The 21,392-nt window shown below is 41.2% G+C and overlaps 1 protein-coding gene across 5 annotated transcripts in view; it reads left to right on the top strand.

Annotated features, from left to right (window-relative positions):
- The window catches only part of MAPT (microtubule associated protein tau), a 609,480-nt gene that overhangs the window by 167,129 nt on the left and 420,959 nt on the right, over nt 1–21,392 (top strand). For all 5 annotated transcript variants that reach the window (XM_069634100.1, XM_069634099.1, XM_069634098.1 and 2 more), the window contains 2 exons: nt 7,069–7,155; nt 10,827–10,892. In XM_069634100.1, the coding sequence (XP_069490201.1) occupies nt 7,069–7,155; nt 10,827–10,892 (153 nt within the window). The remainder of the gene's footprint in view (nt 1–7,068; nt 7,156–10,826; nt 10,893–21,392) is intronic.

Below are 21,392 nucleotides of genomic sequence, written 5' to 3'. Positions count from 1 at the left end.
GCATCGGATCCCATAGACTATAATTTATTGCTGAACCTCTATCTCGGCTTACAAAAAAGAGGCCATCAGCGAAACTTAAAGCAACCAGGCACAGGCCATCGAGAGTGGACTGCACTCATCTGCATGTAATTTGTCAAAATCACCAGATTTGGAGCGCATTGCTAAAAATGTGTATCCATCCTCTCCTGTACATGATGAATGTTATGCATCGTCTGAATCTTCTGGGTGACGATGTAATGGATTTGGAATCACTTATTCTACTGAAAGCCCTAATTTTCATTATGTAACAACTTATTCAAGGAACAACAAATAACAAAGAATGGACTTTGAACTTGGTAGATGTTGTTTTTGCACCTCAGCGCCCCGCTGAAGAGCTTGATATTATCTCAACAAATGTAAATGGTGTACATGAAAAAGTAGCAGCGCAGGAAACTCTCATACCCATACCAGACACTGGAGCTCCTGATGGCCAAAATTAATCTGTAATTAATGATAATTGTGATGATGGGAACTGCCAGCAAACCACTAATAAAAAGTTAGTGCAATCTAAGCAGACAAACAGATAGGGCCTCATTACGACCCAGACGCTAAGTGGTTAACGGCGCCGTAAAAGGCTGGACCAGCCGTTAAAGTAGGGACCCGCAAAGGGACCTTGCAGGCAATTACGGTACCGCAATTTGCGGTACCGTAATTGCCGCCTTCCCCATTCCCATTGAGCCCTATGGGGCAAAAATGGGAATGGGGAAGGGCCATGGTGAAATGGGGAAATACCGCCCCGCCAACCTTGGAATGGGGCGGTATTTCCCCATTTCACCACGGCGGACTCGTTACAACACCGGCACCAACCATGGTGCGAATAGCGCCATGGTTTAGCGCCAGTGTTGTAATGAGGGCCACAGTCTTACTAAACGAAAAAGGACGCATGCTAATAGGACAATCGGAAATACAATGATAGCGAGCTGACAGTAGCCAAGCTAACAAGATCTGTGGTACCAACTCGATATTTAGCTGCTAACTCCAGTGGATTAGGATGTAGAGAACCCTTGGGCTGTTATGACATGGCTCCCAGAACTCAAGTAAATCTACAGACAAAACATGGGACAAATAAGCAGTAGAGTTCCTAGGACGCCTGGCTATCAAATAAAAATAGGCAGACAGCTGCTTTTACTGTTGATAACAGCCATAGGGGCCAATTCCGTGCAATTTCATTTCAAGAATACTCTAAAGATGTTAATGAAAATAATGAGTTAGCAGGGGACAGAACTATTAATATTCTCCAACAAATACCTGGGAAATCGTCATCTTTGATGCTGGAAATACATGAGAGACATAAATATTCTACAAAAAAGATTAACATTATGGACACCTATGCTACATTTAGTTGTCCATTCCTGAATCGAGGGAACATTTTGCAGCTTTAACACCGTCATGCACAATTACAGATGATCTCCAGTGGTAATATATCTTTAGTGGAATTTCCAAATGCTAGAACTGAAATGAGCTGGGCTCTTGTACATTTCTCGTCCCCTATTATAGTTCATCTTATTATGACGTACTTACAAGATGTATTGACTATGGTATATGGCCTGGCAAGAAGTGTGGACAGTGTATGCTCCACAGCTCAGCAAAAATTAAACAAGATGACGGAATCACCCAATAAAAACTGCCACTACAGATTTTGATGAGCTTGCTTAAACAATTACTAGGGCACTTACATCTCATGTTACCCGTTTTCGATGATAATGGAACAAGCTTGCTGAGGCTAGTGGCTTCGAAAAAAAGTTCTGTGACCACTGCCTGCATAATGTGACTCCTTAAGATGAATTTCCTGGAATACTAGAGGTTTCAAATCTTTTACTTACAATATAATAGGGCAGTCATTTTTATGATATTCTTTTTATTACAGGAAACATGGCTGACTAGTTCATACTTTCTTGATGGCTATTGGGTAATACAGAGGCTGGCCAGATGTAATATGCTTGGCAGACTATATAGTGGCCTCATTCTAGCTGCAAAGAATTATTGTAACTTAGTTTAATTCTTACCATCACGACAAGATCAATACTTTTTATCCGCTATTTTAACTACAGATTTTTTATGTATGCAAGAATCGATATTCATAATTCATGTATACAATCCCCTTGATAATACTGTAACAGAATCAATTATACTCTCTGTCAAACTTATCTTGAAGGAATGGTTAGTGACTCACCCTAAGGGCCCTAATTATAGCTGGAGACCTAAACTTCCAATTTATAGTACTAGTGAAACACATCTATTATCCTATAATGATATTATTAAGTATTTGCATGGCGTTTAAGCCATTGAGGCTAATGATGATGAGCAGATGGAAAGGGATGGTGCTTGTTCAGCCTTATTGTAAATTACAATGTCATTCAACTATTCAAATCTTCTGAATCGCACCTGGCACAACTGTATATTTGGTCTAATGGAAGCACATTTTCTTGGATCAACTATGGTGTGATGCCCGATGATGTATTAGGGACTTCTTATTGAATCCCACCTGCTTGAGTGACCATGTGGTGCTAAAGTTCTCATTAGACTATGAGAATAGGAGGAATAACGTGTCTCTCAATGGATCTTATAGCATCAGCTCAGCAGGTAATAGATTCAAATAGACAGAACACGATGTCATGGTTTATAATGATTTTGTTCAGCATATGCTTTTGTATGAGAGTTTACCTATTTTTTATGATGTGGATAATTGTAATTGAATAATATGCTAGCTACGTAAACTATAGGAACAATGCAAAAGAAGTATAATTGCAAATCGAATCTGAATGGATGAATCTATGATGTCATTATTGCACAAAAAATGACAACTTAGTGATGATATGAGAGATGTAATTGATTGTTCCTCTTAGTGATTAAACAAAGCGCTATATCTAACTGGAATACCAAGTATACGAACTGGGTTAGAGCCCATACAAATTCTGCTGCTACTGCTCAGTGGCAGATTATGTTTAATGCATTGAGATGCATGAATTCACACACATTCTGGGCTTTATATGAGACATTTAGGGAACTCCTCTGATAAGGTGGACATAAATGATATTGCTGAATACATCTGGTTGGAATATATTTCCCAGTTGCACTATAGAGAGACTCAAGATACTATGTTGGAGAGACTCCCGGAAGTAGTCCATGAGGAGGGTCTTTTAGGGTATAGTGTTGAGAATATCACAAACTATTTTGCCAGACTCAAACCGTCTCGAGTGCCTGGCCCAGATGGGATACCTAATATACTGTTAAAAAAGGACGCCATGAGATGGGCTATTATTATTTGCAAACATTTTAGGCAAATTGGAGCCACTGGTTTGATCCCCGATAGCTGGAGAAAATCAATTTTGATTCCAGTCCATAAGAAAGGCAAACAGGATCTGCCTTCCAATTATCACCTTCTAGCGATGATTGACTACAATATTTTGCCCTTCTCTACTAGAAAATATGAACAACTGGATTGCTGAATATAAAATCTTGAAAAAGCAACAATCTGGTTTTAGGAAGGGTGTTGGCACATTACCGAATCTATGGACACTGATCGTTCTTATTCGTACCACCCTAAAAACAAAGGAAAGCACATTATATCTCTGCTTCATAGATTATGCAGGTGCGTTCGACACTGTCAACCGGTGTATCCTTTGGAGTAAATTGGAGCTATGGGGTCTTCACCCATTAATACTGTACTCTATACAATCATTATATTCATGAACTTCTGTTCAACTTAAGCTTATCAGGAAGGCCTTTTGAGTAACCTTGTGGAGACTAATTTTGGACTAATAAAGGTTTGCACGCTGGCCTCACTGTTATATAACTTATATGTAACAGATCTTGAAGAATTACAGAAGTGTAATAACTTTCCACCTCGACTGAGGTAACAACAAATTGAGTGGTTGTCCTACGCTGATGATACTGTTATCCTGGATCAGACACCTATCGGGCTCCAGCATAGTTTACTAGCATTACAAAACTTTTCTGAGGAGAATAATATTTGTATTAACCACAAAAAAACAAGTCATGAATATTAAAGCTGGTAAGAAATGTGCTCATGGCTTTCATTGGAAAATGAATAATGAATCGATTGAGGTGGTTAGTAGATAGACATACTTGGGTGTTACCATCTTTGATTCACTTAGCACCCTAAAACTGGCCAAAGAAGTGGCATGTAAGGTTTAAATTAAATGTAATGCTATTAAAGGTTTTGTATCCCCAAAGGTGGATATTCTGCTGAGGGTCTGATTAAAATGTACAAAACAAGCATAGTGTCTTCTTCACTTTATGGCCTGGAAGTGTTTCTTAACAAGGAGATCTCCTGGCTTCATAAACCTGCGTGTAAACTATGGCATGTGGCCCTTGGTCTGTCTAATTCTACTCCTGTAGAAACTATCTGCTGCAAATTGGGGACCACCTCTCTGCAAACGCAAAAGAAGATAGCTAGTGGCTCGTATTTTCCTGAAAATGCTTGTACAGAAGGAAAATGGAGCTTCTTTGTACCCGAACTTCAGCAGTATATTGAATATAGGCAATCAAACAGGTATCTTGGATTGTTGAAAATAAGATTTGTTGATGACATTGGATATACAATTGAGTTCCCGATTGATCTTGGCTGTGCATTAAAGGGAACTAAAGATAAAGCTTATATATGGGATCAAAATATTAGCATGTCGATTTTGGCTTTGAAAACTTGTTTAGCTGTATATACTAGACAAAGCTTCTTGATTAATGTTCCTCTTAGCTATATTGCAAAGATAAGCTGCTCTAAGGTGGGAAGATTCATCATGCAATCACGGTTTGAACAGTTCCCAACATTTCTGCATATAGTTGTATGGCAACAGATTCCCTATAATGAGTGACTATGTCGTGTTTGTAAAACTGAAGAAGAGACCCCTCACCACCTTTTAACTGGCTGCTGTAAATTGATTGGATTGTATAAGAAAGGATAGGATATCTTTTATCATGATATTAATCATTGGTTTTCTGAACAATTTTGGGCAGCTATATACTCTGGGAATAATATGAAACTGATTACTGCATCTTTTTACATTTGGCAGAAAGTGTCTAAGATAATTGAATCAACTGGTTAGTAGACTAGTCTATGATGATCATGTACTGTATGGTAAATTAGGGTTTTTTATATTAATATATGAATTAACTGTATTGTTTGTAACTTTTATGAGTTCATTGTATTGCTTGTATTTTTTATGGTGTATAGTGTTAAAGGTTTATTTAACCAATAGACTTATTTAGATAATCCTTCAGTCAATGGTAGATACTCTCTATGGGTGTGAAATCTTCTACTTACACAATGTCAGTCTGACTCCTGTGAAGCTGTGCATTGTGCTGCTTTTTTCTACAGATGTCTAAGACAGTGCCTCTGCTGACTCAGCCTTCAAACCTTACCATGTGATATTCCAGTAAGAACACCTTTTAGTTTGAATACATCTCTAATGATTGCAAGATGTTTGGAAAGAACCACATTTTTGTCAAGGATTCATAGAGAATTTATTTATTGTGTTCACCAAAGTCACAATCATGCAAAACTGTGGGATATTCAGGGTGTTCACATAAATCCCTGACTGGTAGGAACTGGCATCTCAGTGATTTAACAAATCCACTTTTCTGGAGAAATGTCTACAATAATAGTCCACAGGTCTTTGTCAAGGTGTAGCACCAAAGGGAAACAAACCCCTCATTAAGGAGAGCATTTTCTGAGGAGGGGTCACCAGCGGAATAGGCTTGGATCTGACCTGAACTCAGATATTTGAAATATCCTCTGAATCCATGCTTTCAACCAGTCCAAACCTAGTAGGCAATGCACAGCGCACTACTCCTGTTCCCGCCTCCCATGATCAAGCCACCTGCGGCAGTCTGATTCTGCTGCCACTTTTTCAGACGCCTGCACAGACCTCCTCAGACACGGAGCATGCCTATCTTCTGCCAGCCTGTCCTTGGGTTTTCTTTTCTGAGCAATCAACAAGCTGATCACATTTGCTATTTCATCATAAAATGCTGACTTGCAGCAATTTTACTTGAGTGCCTCTGGAAAGCACAGCACAATCAAAACATGTACACATCAGAATGTCCAGAATGAAGAGATTTAGAACGGTACACAGTAACGTTACTCGATTAGTCTCTGAATGAGTTAGAAACACAACTGTCACACATTTCTATTAAAGGTTGACATTCTATTTTTACAAAAATAAAATCTATTGACTCTTAATATTTTATTTCCAAACCCAAAACTCTTCCCATCTAGAAGTTATGTTACTTAAAGTTTCCCCCATTTTGTGATCGGTCTTTTATAGACATGTCAGTGCTGATGGGTAGGCTCTTTGAATCAAGTGTTCTTGTACTAAATGGGAGATTTATTTGGAGGGTGCTTTTTGCAAACTTTCCATGGTGATGTTTCTGACCTCAGTTTCAGTAGAAAGTTAACGGCGGTGCAGGTTTGTTTTAGATTGCAACCTACCAACCCACACAACAAAAGAGATCCTGTGTCCATCCACTAATGCCAGAATATATAATATTGAATAGGAAAGTATTTTGTTACAGTATAACCCATTGCTCTCTTTAATAGGGCACATTTTAGCGCTAGCTAAGGTATCATTACAAGTCAGCTGCTATGTGCTACAAGGTGCTACTGTCGATTTTCTAATGTTTTTAAAAATAATTATGCATGTGAATGCTCGGTCTCCGAACAGATATGTTGTACATACAAAATGATTGCAAAACAACATGGTTGGATCAAATCAAAACGTAATATTGCATGCCTGGATTCCTAAAAGACAACAAATTTAACATATCAGAAGTATACTTTTGCAGAAAAGTTTAAAATGATATGATTAGCACTATGATGTGTGAAATCTTGGCGACATGTAGAATTACATGCATAGATCTATGGTGTTTAACCCCCTGTCAGTAAGGGAAGTAATAAAACATCTTTAGGATTGTCAACATGGGGCCCAACCGTACTCAACGCGTATGCTGAAGGGACATTTCAAAGAGCCTGTATGTTAACTTTAACAGGGCATTGTGTTTGTTTTGTAGATGTTACCGCACCATTGGTAGATGAAAGAGTGGGTGATTTTGGTACTGCAACTCAAAGGCATGTGGAGATTCCTGAAGGACTAGAAGGTGAGAGTTGGGAGTAAACTATTTCCCACATGTTGGTATTATGAAATGCTGCAAGTAATTATGTCTTCATACATTCAAAGGAGACTCGATTGCCATGCCAGTATGACGGGCATTATGAGGTTAGATGAACAATAGAAGCTTGTTTAACCATATGAAAAAATACTCCCAATAGCAATACTGAAGACAGACCTTATTTTCTCGTTGTACATTTTGAAAAGCTAACTACTGGAACTTTGATAGTGCCAGTAGTTAGATACTTGATGTATAAGCGCCTTACAAATGCACAATAAATACAATAAATGAATGTCCTTTGCTTCCTATGTGTACCTTCACGCCCATTATTCCAAACGTTGTCTGAAATCTTTGATTACTTCTAAAGGTATTGTGTAACATAATTAACTATCTGAACACCAGAAACGTTGTATTGCTATATGGGCAGCTCAGGCTTCTTTGAGAAATTCACCTGTCCCTGCACTCCATACATTTAAGAGAAAATGCATTTAGCCTTTTTGGCCTTTGCATGAGAAACTACCCTTGAACCAAAGAGAGCCCAGTTTATTCCTTTAAGTGGATTTCTAATACTATGACATAGACAATTGTAATGGAGTGAGAATGCCAAGAACACTCAGAATCCTTGTTGGAAAAGGGAAGTCTCTTTTTCTTTTTTAAATATGTATTGCAGGTTAATGCAGGAAATAACAGATAGGGCCAGGGGCGTTTCTAGGTGTGGAAAACATCCAGGGCTATGCTAATGTCAGGACTGTTGGGACTTGGGGCTAGCTAGCCTTTTGGTTGTAGCCCCTGACCTTCTATTCTTCCGGGCTACAACCAAAAGACCCGGGGCTATAGCCCCCTCAGCCCTCCCGTAGCATCGCCTCTGGATAGGGTTCTTCAAGTATACAGACACAGCAGCATATCCTCACCGCAGATAGCATTCCGCCAAACCCATATCGAAAGAACATTCAACACATTACTTTCTCAAGATTCCACACGCTAGCACCATTCACAACATGGAGTAACACCTTTCTAATGCCAAGGAATACCTTGCTTTGAGAATATAGTTCCACATATTTAGTACTAGGGGGCATTTTTCTGGGATTTGTAGAAATCCTGACTGTGCCAGTAAGCATATCCTGAATCTGATTATTAATTTCATTGGCAGAATAATTTTTACCTGCAAGGATGACCCGTTCACACATCCACTCGCGAATTTTGTAATTTGTTGATATGTTCGGATATATTTTATGTATCTTAACTTCTGGAATGCTACCTGCCTCCTGCCTTCACCTTCGCCTCTCAGGTCCATTCGCCTCCCATACGCCAACGCTTTGCAAAGCCACAAACCCACAAACTTTGAAAGTTTCATGAATATAGATGGATTGGGTCTGTGCGTCTTAATCCTTCCAAGTGAGTTCAGGTGTGACTGGTGATTGAAAACAATCTGGGCTATAAAAGCGGGAGGTGTTAGCACCCAGTCAGATGTCCTTCTCATGTCTCTGCTAACTGATGTGATAAAAACACTGGTTGCTATCTTTGCTTCACTTGGTACTCTGACTGCACCTGTTTTGTCTAACTCACAGACTCTTCTGCCCTCCCTTCGGTCACATTGCCGGAGGATGCTGATAGCTGGTGTGCGTGAGTGAGCCCAAGAAAAGTGGTCCATGGCACTGTGGCAGGGCAGCGATCATGTGCTGTTGCCTGAACCAGAGCTCCCTATTTAGAAGCTATTTGTAGCTCCATGAGTATGTACTGGTGTTGTGTCCCTGCCTTGTGGACCATGCTCGAATTATCTCCATATTGGCAAGAGGTTTTGGGCATAGACTAATAGGGGTAAGATACAAAGCTGGGGTTAGACTGGGGAGGCTGGGGGATCCATCATATACGTCCTAAGTGTCGTACATCATGGAGTGGGTATTAGGTCCCCAGCGTCACCCCACTCCCAACCACCTGTCTTAGACATGAAACTTTGTCACAGTACTTTTCAACAAATCTCTATAAAACAGCATATTATTTTAACTCTTTAAAGCCATCTGTTAGAACATGTATGTATTGGTATTAGCTACAGCTTAGAAGATGCAAACTGGAATGAAATCCCAGCTTCGCCTTTAAGTAAAGGGTGTGATCTTGGCCAAAACATTTTATCTCACAATGCCACTTCTGTGCCCGAATTGGGACACCAATTATAGGTTTTGTACTGTGGGGATGGTTAGGGTAATTAGAAGCCAAATATAGGCTTTGTATTGGGGGTGGTGGAGAGGCAGATGGCGGATATGGGTTGTGTGGGGGAAGGCAGGACACCATCTATGGGTGTTGTAATGTGGGAAGAGGGGAGGTAATATGACAGGTATAGTTTTGGGTAGTGTGGAGGCAGGGGGCAAGGTATGGGTATCAGTGTTTTGCTGGCTGATCCTGTGTTTGATTCTCAGAGCCAAACCAGATCGCCAGGCTGGACTCTGGCTCAGCTCTTCACAGTAGTTCTATGGCTGCCCCCCAGACCGCCAGTAAACATCTTTAGAACAAAACAAAGACAGCAGTGGCCCCCCTTCTTGATAATTACTGTCAAGGACTCCACCCCCCACTTCACCCACTAACCTACTTACCTTTTCCTCTTCCCATTTTACACTACATATACAAATTCCCCATGCACACGTCAGACTAATGCCTGCAAGCACCCAATCGAGCTAACCGCAGAAGAGCCATCGAGAACTCTGCACGATCCTTCAACACCCTACCAAACGCACAGCCCCATCTCACAGAGCAGCGCTCTCCCAATATACCTGCACTCGTGGCTAATCGATCTTGGTTTCTCCCCTGTGGATATATAGATACCCAATTGTCACCGCCATAAAACAGGCACAAAGGAATTGGGTATGTCTGCCCGACACTAACCCCTCAGGTAGGCACCCTGCTCTCCCTCTCTCCACACTAACTCTCCCACCCCTTCTCCTCCAGAAGCACGTGAAGTTCCTCAAAGTGGCAGAAGTTGCCCGGAATAAGAACTCTTTGCATTGCATAATGTTTTGTGCTCATTCCACCAGAGCCAATGCAGCTTCTGATGCTTTTATCTCACATGCATTCAGAAGGCATATTGCTGCCCACACCTGCTGTAGGAGTGACTCCGCATATAATTGCAAAGTCCTGCAATATATTTGCACCTAATGCCATTGGCTCCTTTTTCCTCCTTCCTGCTTAAGCCTCTCTACTTGTGAATCAGCCTCTAAATTGGAAAAAGGAAAGAAGCCGTTCGGGGTCCTTTATGGAACACTGTTACTCCTTGCTCATGGCTCTTTCCCATTCACACACCCTCCATCAACTCATAAGACATTGGACCGGAAGCCACAGAATTTCTGAGGGTTCTTGTGTAGCTGCAAAAGGAAAGGACTTAGTATAGGGGTGTGTTACCTATGCATGCATGTAGCATGGCAGTCGATTAGATCTTTCAGAAGCAATTTCTAACCTCGTCACTAAGTAGCAGTGTACCCACTTGTGAACAGGAACGACCCATCGACTAGGTTTAATAAAACCACTCTGTGGGTAACTTGATCCATTTTAAAGTATATATTCTTTTAACTACTGCTTTGAAACCAGTTATGTAGATCAGTCTGGCAAAAAAGTGCTTACAACTTGCTTACAACTTGCTATGTTTTTTTTTCTCTGTGACAAACAACCAGCTAAGGAAGCTGTTGTGGGTAACACAGCAACATTCGAAGACAATGTTGCAGGGGATGGTGTCCAAGGTCAGTGAAATATTTTGCATGTGGTTTTACAGAAGTTATAGTTGGACCCAATTGTAAACAATTGACATAATAGTTTGGCTACTAGTATTGCAGTTATCAAACTATTAATGCATAACTGTCCCTAACCCAACTTGGCTTGCTATTTTTGCATGCTTTTGAAATTACAATGGCATCAAAAGGAGGATATTACCACACTACTAAGGTCTTGCCGGTAAGATGGCTTAGGGGGTTGAGCGCTCACTGCTGCAGTCTGTGTTTGATGTGCAGGTTGCAGGTTCGGATCCTGGCAAGGCCAACTCAGCATTTTCATCCTTCCCAGGTCGATGAATGAGTACCAACTTCGGTTGGGTGATATTGTATGTATATATGTTCTATGTAAAGTTCTTAGGCTTAAGCGCTATATAAATAACACATCATTATCCTCATCGTATGTTTTGCTTATGCAAAGAAAATTAGGTATTTGAAGGTTTTGGATAACATTCAGTAATTCAATTACCCCATTTTTTCTATAGTCTCCAAATTCATAATGAGTATCCACCTGTTTTATAAGTTTTCTTACCAAAGGCCAACTATCATGTGTGACAACCATTTAAGTGAGCCAACGATAGTCCAAACCATAGGAGACCATGTTCGTTTTTTTTGCTATTACAGGACTATCTTTAGGAGCATCAGCCTATAATGGAGCTGTCACATATCTTTTAAATATGGTTTGATATATAGCCACATATATACCCGAGCGGTCCAAACACCTTTTAGGTAAAAAAATGATTTTTCTTAAACTCAAAAATCCTCTTGTGGTTTTTCAACACTAATATCTTTTGCCAGAGGTTCCACCTCCATGGAAACCCTCCTCCAAGGATACCCTTTGAAGGGACTCCTAAAGTTCACAAGATTGTGTGATACCTTCCCTCTTTCCTGAAGCTCCTGTAAACCTTGCTGTGTTTCCATCACAAGCTTTAGATTCAGCTGGGATTTCTCTCCCACTTGCCTGCCACAGTTTCCACAGATGAGCTTAAGAGGGCCTTATCACCTGCCTTTCCCATCTTTACAGTCTCTCTACTCCTCCTTTGGTCCTGCTCCTCAAAGCCATGCCACCTGCTTGTTCCACCTCCTATTGTGGGTTAAACCCCTAGATCTAAGTACAGCCTCTCATCCCTTTCACACTTGTGGACAAGCGTGTGATAAATGCCATATCATATCATATCAAAATACCACCTTGTTTGCATTTTGTGCTTTTTCCTGGTCACCACCTCCTCTTAATATCTTCATTCTACCACCTTCTAATCTCCTCCAGCCACCTCCTGATGTCTTCCCCCTTCCCTCTCCTGATACGTTCCTCCTATCTCCACCTAATGGCTTGCTTTTTTCCCTCTTGATGTCTTCATCTGAACCCCTCATTATTTCTGCCTCGTACCACCTCCCCATGTCATCCACCTCCTGATGTCTCCAACCTACTACCTCCTGATGTTTCTCACTGACGTCCTTCTGATGTCTCCCTCCTGACACCTCCCTCCTACCATTTCCTGATGCGACCTATCTGCCTCTTGTTGCCAGCTTCATTAGCTGTCTTCTATTTGTCTCCAAACTTCTTCTACTGCCTACTTCCTTAATCGCAAATCACTCCAAACTCTGGCAGCAACATTCTCCACATGACAACACCTACCCTTCCTGGGACATCCATTTTATATTCTAGTAGGTCCTCCACTTGGGCTGGTCTAAGTGTTACGGCCTGCATATACCAATCCGTATTAGTGCCACCGGGTGATCGTTTCTGTTGAGGTCTAGGCCCACATCTTGTTGAGACCGAGTTCTGCAGGGGGTGCACCACCACGTGTGAGGTTACAGGTTTCTTTCAAGGCCCTTAAAGTGCCTGTGGCACTTCCGTTAGGCATCAGACTGTCTCCTGCCTAGGAATGGCATCTAAGTAAGGGTGACCAGGTGGTTCCTCCCATACTGCTCGCGGGGCCAACACCAACATGCTGCAATGTGGCTTAGTCAGTAGAGTGCCAGGTTTCCCTTGGCTCTCTTAGATATACACACATAACACGTTTACTGATGCTATCCCCTTTTTATTGGCAATTTACTGTGAAGCCATAATTCCTCTCTTCCCCACCCTGATTTTTCATGCATTATGTGTCCTGTTTTCATCTCAAGGTTACTGTCTAATTATTAACTTATTATAAGGCTTTATTTCTGTCAGTGTTACCCATATGTGTTGTTCAACCCTGTTGTCATTAGCTCCTCCTTAAGTCGTCAACTCAACAGTGCCTGGGATTCGGTTTGTAGTGTGGAAGTTAAGAGCAAACTGCATTTTCACATTAGATGACAGCTACAATATTTGAGTAAACACATACTCATAAGCATAACAATTCCACATCTATGTCAAGACTGGAGGTCATGCTATGCTTCTTTTTCTTTATTCAACCTCAGATCAGCAATATTAAAAACTACAGGAACTTCTTGTCCCACTAAGCTCTAGCTCTTTCCGTGGTTCCCTAACCAGAAACCTGAAAACAATCTCCTTGTAAGAGCACAGCCAATCACATTTCATCACTTCCTTTAGGTCACTTCCCATGCAAACATCTGTGTCTCTCTCTTTTGCTGCTCAATACACCATATAAGTTCTCCCTTTCTCTCTCATGTGTGTTCCCTTCAGTGTAGAAGGCTTTTCGATTGTTGTGCCTGTGGAGGTTGGAGGGCATGGGTGGCTCCTGAGATGGAACTGGCATTCTAAATGATCCAGGGTTAGTGGCGGTTGGTGAGTATTTTCCGTGGAGTGGCATTATCATCATTACCATTTACCCCAATTAGTGTAAGTGACCAAGCATAAAGGGGGCGACTTAAGTAATGCCAGGGTGTTTAGGTAGATTCTAATATAAGATTTGCAAAAAAGAGATTCTAATATAAGATCTTTAAAATCATGGGTTAAAAAAGTGCATTTTACTGAACTATTTTTGACAAGAAAGTTGGTAGAAAGACATAGGCCCTCATTCTGAGGTTGGTGCTAGTCATGGTGCTATTAGCGCCATGACTAGCACCAATAGCGGTAGCGCCACCGACTTGGTGGTATCGGGACTTACCGGTCTATTCCGACCATTGCGGGACCGGTAAATCCCCATTTGAAAAGCCATTCCCCTTTCCCATTCAAGCCCCCACAGGGCTCAATGGGAAGGCGGCAATAACGGTACCGTAAATTACGGTACCGTTATTGACCCCGGTATCCCTTTGCGGATCCCATCCTTAAGACCTGCTAAAACCAGGCGTTAAGGAAGGGACCGCAAAGGGATCTCGGAATAGGGCGCAAAGGGATTACCGGCACCGGTGTCATTACCGGTGCCCGGTATCCCTTTGCGCCCGGGTCGTAATGACCCCCATACAGTTAACAGTTGGTTCTTTAGGGACATGCATGAAAAATGGATGCCAGTACCCCAATAGTACACGGTGTGCAGTTATTTTTTCGAATGCAATATTTTCGAAAGTCATAATATCGAAAATATTTTTTTGAAAAATTTTTCGAAAATAAAAAATTTCGATTTTTTTTCTACATTTTTTCGAAAATAATAATACATGTAAGGTGAGAATGTGTAAGGTAAGCATATGTATATTTATTTTATTATGCATGTTTTATTGGTTAACTTCACAATATAATGTACAATAGTAAGGGGGGGTGACTGCGAGGTGTCGGGTGAGGGGGGGTTGGGGCAGAACCCCCTCCCATTTAAATGGTACTATTGATGACACTTTACATTGGTATATTACTATTGTTCGTCGACTTTTTTTCAACACTTATTTTTCGAAAAATGGACTGTTTCTGTTATGTATATATTTTCGTGTTTTCGACATTTTTTTTGACATTTTTGAGGTTCGACATTATTTTTTCGATATTATCACTATAAACCATAGTACACACAAGCATTTTGCAACGTTTTCATGGTGCATTTTTCCATTCATGGAGCTGTGCCCACAGAATATGCCCATATTGCTATTGTACATTTTTTATTCACTTCTTACGCATGCAGCTAGGAATCTCTTGTTGCAGAGAGGTAAGCCTTCTGTAATTTATCAACTGTAGTAACACTTTCACAACAATCACTTTCTGCTTAGAAAAGCATATCAGTCTACCTCATGAGTTTATTGTTTATTATATGGAATCACACAAAAAACGGATTGACAAACAACAAGATGACAGTTCGAAGGGTAAGGCGCAGACAGAAAGGACAGAGGGGTAAAGAAGAAAATAAAGTGGGGCAGTCCACTACTAATTCTATAGACCTGTAAACTATGTCATTAAGGGTATCAGTCAGTGTACAGTACTAGGAAATTCTCTCAAGTTTCATCATATCTGTCCAATCCGCCCTCTCTCAGCATTGAGTGGCATTCCAATGTAGTCGCAGGAGATCACTTAACCCTGTTTCCACATTGGGCTTAAACCTCATTTTTCTCTTTAAGACCCATTTTGCACAGGTCACTGCTCTCTATATCCATTGAGGATCAATGTGTGTATCCCTGTGGAAGGAGCTCTTCGTATCTAAGATTTCCAGGCTGGTCACAACCCCTAGAGTGCACCAGTAACTGTGTTGATCCTCTCTAACACTTCTCACCAATAATTTCTGACTTGGCTACAGACCAGAGCATGTGTCATAGATTTTCTTTGGGAGAAGAAAAAAACAACTGTTACTTTTGAGGCATAACCCAGCTTGTACATCTTTTCTGAAGTCCAGAATACCCTGAAGAGAGTGTTCTTGTTCATGGGGCCTATCAAGGGATCTCCTGACCCTTCATGTCTTTCAATATTGTGTCCCACCCTGTTTGTGATATAGTTTCTCTCAATTCCTCGCCCAATTTTACTTTTAGTCTGGTCAGATCTTGTTTCTCCCGCCTTGCTGGTATCTTGTGTAACCATGATAAGAGTTTACTTCCCATAGCTGCTGTTGAAAGCATTTGCCTAGCAGTGCTTGACCTTGTTAGTTTCCTTATATCTTATAGTTCATTCAATTTTTCCACTTCTACATACTATTGACCCTGGTCTTGTGGGAAGGGGTATCTCGAACATGCCCTTTTCCGGGATATCAATTCTGTGTCTTCCATTACATCTCTGAATTTCCTTGTGCACCTTCTTGGTCTTTTGGCTGCTTCCGGGCTTTCCAAGACAACTGGATTTCTGAACAGCGGTGCTTCCATGTGTACAAATAGATCTTCGACAAACATTTTTACTGTTGCTCTCCATTCCGCCCTTACATATTTCACACGTTTTTCCACAGCTACTCAAAATTATCCTCTCACTGTGAACAGTATATGGGAATGGTAAAAAGTAGCCACTGGGTCAGGTTCGAGGTGCACAGAGGAGGAGACTTCTATGCATGTTCCTTTTTTCCCAGCCACATGCCTGCTGCAGAAATGCAACTCTATGATATAGTCATAGTTGTCAGGGGTAATAATTGGAATAGCATGGATTGTATATAAAAGTCTGGAAAGAACCATCATTTTTAACAAGTTTACACTCCCCAAAGTGAAAGGGATAGCTTCTCCCAAACTGAAAGCAAGCACATTTATTGCAATCCCTGTTTTACCTCGGTTGGCCCCCACTATTTTTAGCAAATGTCCTGGGAAATATATGCCTAGATATTTAAATTCCTCAGACTCCCATCTTGTTGGCTGCTCTTTCCAAATTCCTCTTTGAAAATTTTATACCAAGGGAGGACTACAGACTTATTTTGACTTACATTGTGTCCTGATAAGCTTTCATATTGTTTAAGACAGAGAAGAGTTTAGGCACCAACCTTTCCAGCTTACACCCCAGAACAAGTATGCCATCATTACCTAGGGCTAGTTGGTAGTCATTATACATTGTTTGGATACCTTGTTTGACTGTATTTATTGTGATGTCTTCGACTAGAGGTTCCAGCACAAGATAAACTGACTAGGCCATTAAAGGACAGCCCAGAGAAGTTCCTCGGTCCCAGCCAGGTAGAAAAAGCGGGATTTGAGTAGCACTGATCGAGACACACACCTCTCCATTTTTATAGGTTGCTTTATCATGCCTAAGCTGTTTGGTCCACAGTCATCGTGATGGAGGGCAAGGGGTGGACATGTTGGATCTCTTTTCCCATCACAATATCCACTTGTATGCGTTTTCAAATTGTTCAGTGTATCCTCTCTGTGAGCAGCTTCGTGTACAGTTTGCCATTGTTGTTCAACAATCAGCTAGCCCTTTAGGTGGCACATTCCCACTCAGGCCTTCCTTTCTATGGATCACTGTAATTTGCTTTACTCTGTGATTTGGTAATTTCTTCTGTGTGGCCATTCTATCTTTACACTCTTCCAGGGATTTCCAATACCTTCCCTGAAAACATTTGTGAAATTCTACTGTTGACCCATCCAGACATGAGCTCTTTCCATTCTGTATCATCAACAGTGATGGCTGTTATTTCTTCATTGATCAATATCTTATCAATAAATACACGCGCACCATTGTATGTCCTTGTCTGACTTTATTCTTCACATAACTGAACTCCTACAAGGCAACCCCATTCTAGAAGCCCTTCTATCCACAAAGTTCTATATTCCAGGACCCTAGCAACAATAACAATAACAATACACAACCCCCCCTTGCTTATCATCTAAACTATTACCAACTACAATAATTATTACATTTGCTCAATTAACCGGGCTGGTTTGCGAACAGCTCTTTGAGGCCTAACCCGCAGGCTCATTTCCATTGACTCTGTACCTGTGTTATTACTTACACAGTTCCCCAAGTCCATACTTGTATCTTCACTCCTCTCCCTCTGACCATCGCTCCCCACCTGTCCAGAACCACTATCAAACCGTTTCCCTTCCTCTTCATATAACCAGGTTAAACCAATGTCAATGTCAGTGTCATTTGACTCATCCATTTTACCATCCTCCCCTCCAGAATCACTTTGCGTTAGTCTTTTAAAAAAGGATACATTTCTGGTTATTTCACCATCACTTCGAGTTGCTGTGACCATGGACCCTTTGACATCTTTGACCTTCAGCAGTATTGGTCGATACTTGGAATCAGTTTTCCTTCGCTGTTTCTGTCTGACTACCACCACGTCTCCTTCATGAAGATTGATATCTGCAGCCTTCCTTTTACGATCCACCCACTCTTTTATCTTCAGTTGTTTAATTTTATCTCTCTCTCTGATCTCATTGTCCTCATCAGCCGTGTAGTCATCCACACTGGGAAGTCTTGTTCGAGGTTTATATGTTATCATCAGCTCTGATGGAGAATGTCCCGTCATTTCATGAGGAGTATTCCTGTAGCTCCTTAACATTTGCAACACTGCCTGTGGAAACGGCACATTATCCACAACTGCCTTTTGCCTAGTTCGTTTCAAGCTACTCATGAATCTTTCTGCCATGCCATTTGCTTGTGGCCACACAGGTGTTATCTTTTGATGTTTGAATCCCATGTGTGCTGTAAATTTGCTGAATTTGTGACCTTGAAAAGGTGCCCCATTGTCAGTTTTTATTACTTGAGGTATTCCCCACTCACTAAAAAGCTCATCTAGAACCACCACCACATGATGAAATGCAGTAGATCTGACCTGCTCCACTAGCGGAAACAGAGAATATTCATCAATGGCCACCAGTAAGTATCCTTATTCCATGGCCCTGAAGGGAGTGGTACTATCTGAAGAGATGTTGCCTGAGTATTAGATGTCGCTACTTGGCAAGCAAAGCAATTTTGTAAAATGTCCTCCACAGTAACATCCATGCATGGGAACCACACTTGATTCCTCAACATTTTGTTGTATTCACGACTTCTCTATGCCCTTCATGAGCCAGCATCACTAATGCCTTCCTCAGACTTTTCGGTGCCACAAGCCTGTTTCCTCTTAGAAGTATTCCTTCTTTCGTCGCTGACAATTCACTACTCATCCTTGCTAGTTTCTGAAGATCCTTCATATCTCCCTCCTCTAAACCTTCCTCCAGGCCAAGGCAATGCCATTTCCCAGTCTGACTAAGTCGAACTGCGACCTGAATCATCGGATCAGCTTGGCTCTTCTCCCTGAACACTTCCTTTGTTATTGCCGCAGGTAGGGCATTCAGCGACACATAAGATACATACTCCTCTGCCTCCATTTGCATTTCAGTTTCCACTGTGCTTGCTGGGTGTCTCGATAGATAATCAGCTGGGTTAGCGTCTTTCCCAGGCTTATGGATGATCTTTTAATCGTATTCCTGTAATCGCATAGCCCATCTTTCAATCCTAGGAGGCATCTTGACTCTTGGATTCCCAAATACCGAAATAAAAGCTTGATGATCCGTGACAAGAACAAAGGGCTTCCCAATTATGAAGTGATTAAACTTCTCACATGCCCACACAGCGGCCAGACTTTCTCTCTCTCTGTTTGGTAATAAGCTTGTTCGATTTAACTCAGCACCCTGCTAGCATAAGCAACAATATGCTGTCGTTCACATCCTGGCCCCTTGCTTGAATCTGTTTGTGCTAGAATCGCACCTAAACTCACCAGACTGGCATCTACAACAATTTCAGTGTACCATTCTGGATTAAAATATGCCAGCTGCCTACCATTAGCCAGTTCTTCTTTTATGCTCTTGAAGCTTTCTTCACAGTTTTCATTCCATACAAACGCTACATCTTTCTTTAATAGTTGTCTTAGAGGATCAGTGAGAGTGGCATAGTTTGTTAAGTATCTTGCATAGTACCCGGCCATTCCGAGAAAAGATTGTAGTTCTGCCATGTCTTTAGGAGGCTTCAGATCCAATATGATTCTCACCTTCTCTGGATCTGCTCTCATACCTTTCTCTGAAAATATATGCCCAAAGAACTTCAAGCTTTTTCTGTTTATGTCATATTTATGACCATTTAGAGTCAAACCATTTTCTTGCAATAGTCTGCATACCTGCTTTAAAGCCTCATCATGTTGAGCTTGATGGGTTCCATAGACTAGAATATCATCACTGTAATTAAACGCATTTTGTACTGGTGCAATGACCTTCCTTATGGCTTCTTGAAATATCTCTGCTGCAGAGGAAATCTCAAAACGAAGCCTCTTATATCTGAACAAACCCTCATGGGTACTAAAAGTGGTTATGGGGCGAGATTCTGGATCAATCACTAACTGATGGTTTCCTTGATTTAGATCTAATTTGCTGAACCTGTTGGCTTGATTCAGGCGAATTATCATGTCTTCTATGTTGGGTCCCGGGTGTCTTTCCCTCATGATGGCCGTGTTAGATATTCTCATGTCCACACATAGCCAAAGTCGTCCATCTGTTTTAGGTACTACTACCAATGGAGACACCCAGGGAGTTGGACCTCTTTCAACCCTTTCGATGATATCATTGTCTTTTAACTGTTTCAGTTCTTGTGACACTCTTGTTTGCAGATGAAACCCTATACGCCTTGGATGCTGAGGAACAGGTTGAACTGATTTATCAATGTGCAAGTGTATCGTGCTGGTCTTTAACCTTCCAATTCCTTGAAATAACTTTGGGAATTTGATCTTCAGCTTTTCTAAGTCCAACACCTCCTCTGACATGAATCTTAGATCCTGACATCCTGATGGAACACCCTGTATTATTTCCGATTGGTTGTATCTCACATCAATGAGTTTCAGGTCCGTGGCAGTTTTACAGCTAATGAGACATCTGCCAACGACAGGACTCTTTATAACATGTATATTAGTCGGTATACATTGTTCTTTGTGAATTAAATTACATCGAAACTGTCCTTTATCCAATAGTGGCTGTTCTGCCCCCCACTGAAAAATTGCAGATTTTGAAGAATGTAATGGATACTGATTAGCTATCTTTCCGTACATTTCCTCACTCATGACATTCACTGTAGCTCCGGTGTCCACCAGGAAAGGTATCCCCTCTCCACCTAGATTCACTACTACTCTTATGGCAGTTTTTCCACTCTCCTTATCACATATCAACCTCACATATTCTTTGCTGTATCTATTATAGTCATATTCCTGACGATAATCCATTATCGGTTCCTCCACTTCATAAAACACGGGTGGATTGTCATATGGGTCTTCATATTTCATCTATTCTTGATCTTGAGCTTGATTGACTGATGGTGCCCTATGACTCAATTCTGGAATATTCTGGTCTGTTATTCCAATTTGCAAATTATCCATGGCCCTAACAAATCCGGGCCGGGTTGTTTGTAGGTTTGGTTTTGAAACAGGGTAAGGTCGTGTTTCTCTTTCTGTAAAGATTTGTCCTCCTGAACCCCTTTGATTATCATACCTCCTAATGGGTGTCATTTGAGGGTTGTAGTGATTTGACGCCATTGTTATCCTTTCCCTACACATTGTTTGGAAAAGATTTTCCTGCCCACATCGTAGACATAACTGACCTAGCGCAGGAAAAGGGCCCTTGTGAGGAAATTCAAATCCGCACCTGTAACATTGTCTCACTCCTACAGCTCTGCGCATCAAACCTGGTGAACGTGTGCCAGGATATCTTCTTTCCCATTGACTGTTCTTATTCATC

The sequence above is a fragment of the Ambystoma mexicanum genome, chromosome 13, assembly GCF_040938575.1.
Source record: "Ambystoma mexicanum isolate Mex_15411 chromosome 13, UKY_AmexF1_1, whole genome shotgun sequence".
In the NCBI taxonomy this organism is placed as follows: Eukaryota; Metazoa; Chordata; class Amphibia; order Caudata; family Ambystomatidae; genus Ambystoma; species Ambystoma mexicanum.
The sequence above is the reverse complement of the archived record's forward strand: the minus strand, read 5'-3'. Positions and strand labels throughout refer to the sequence as shown.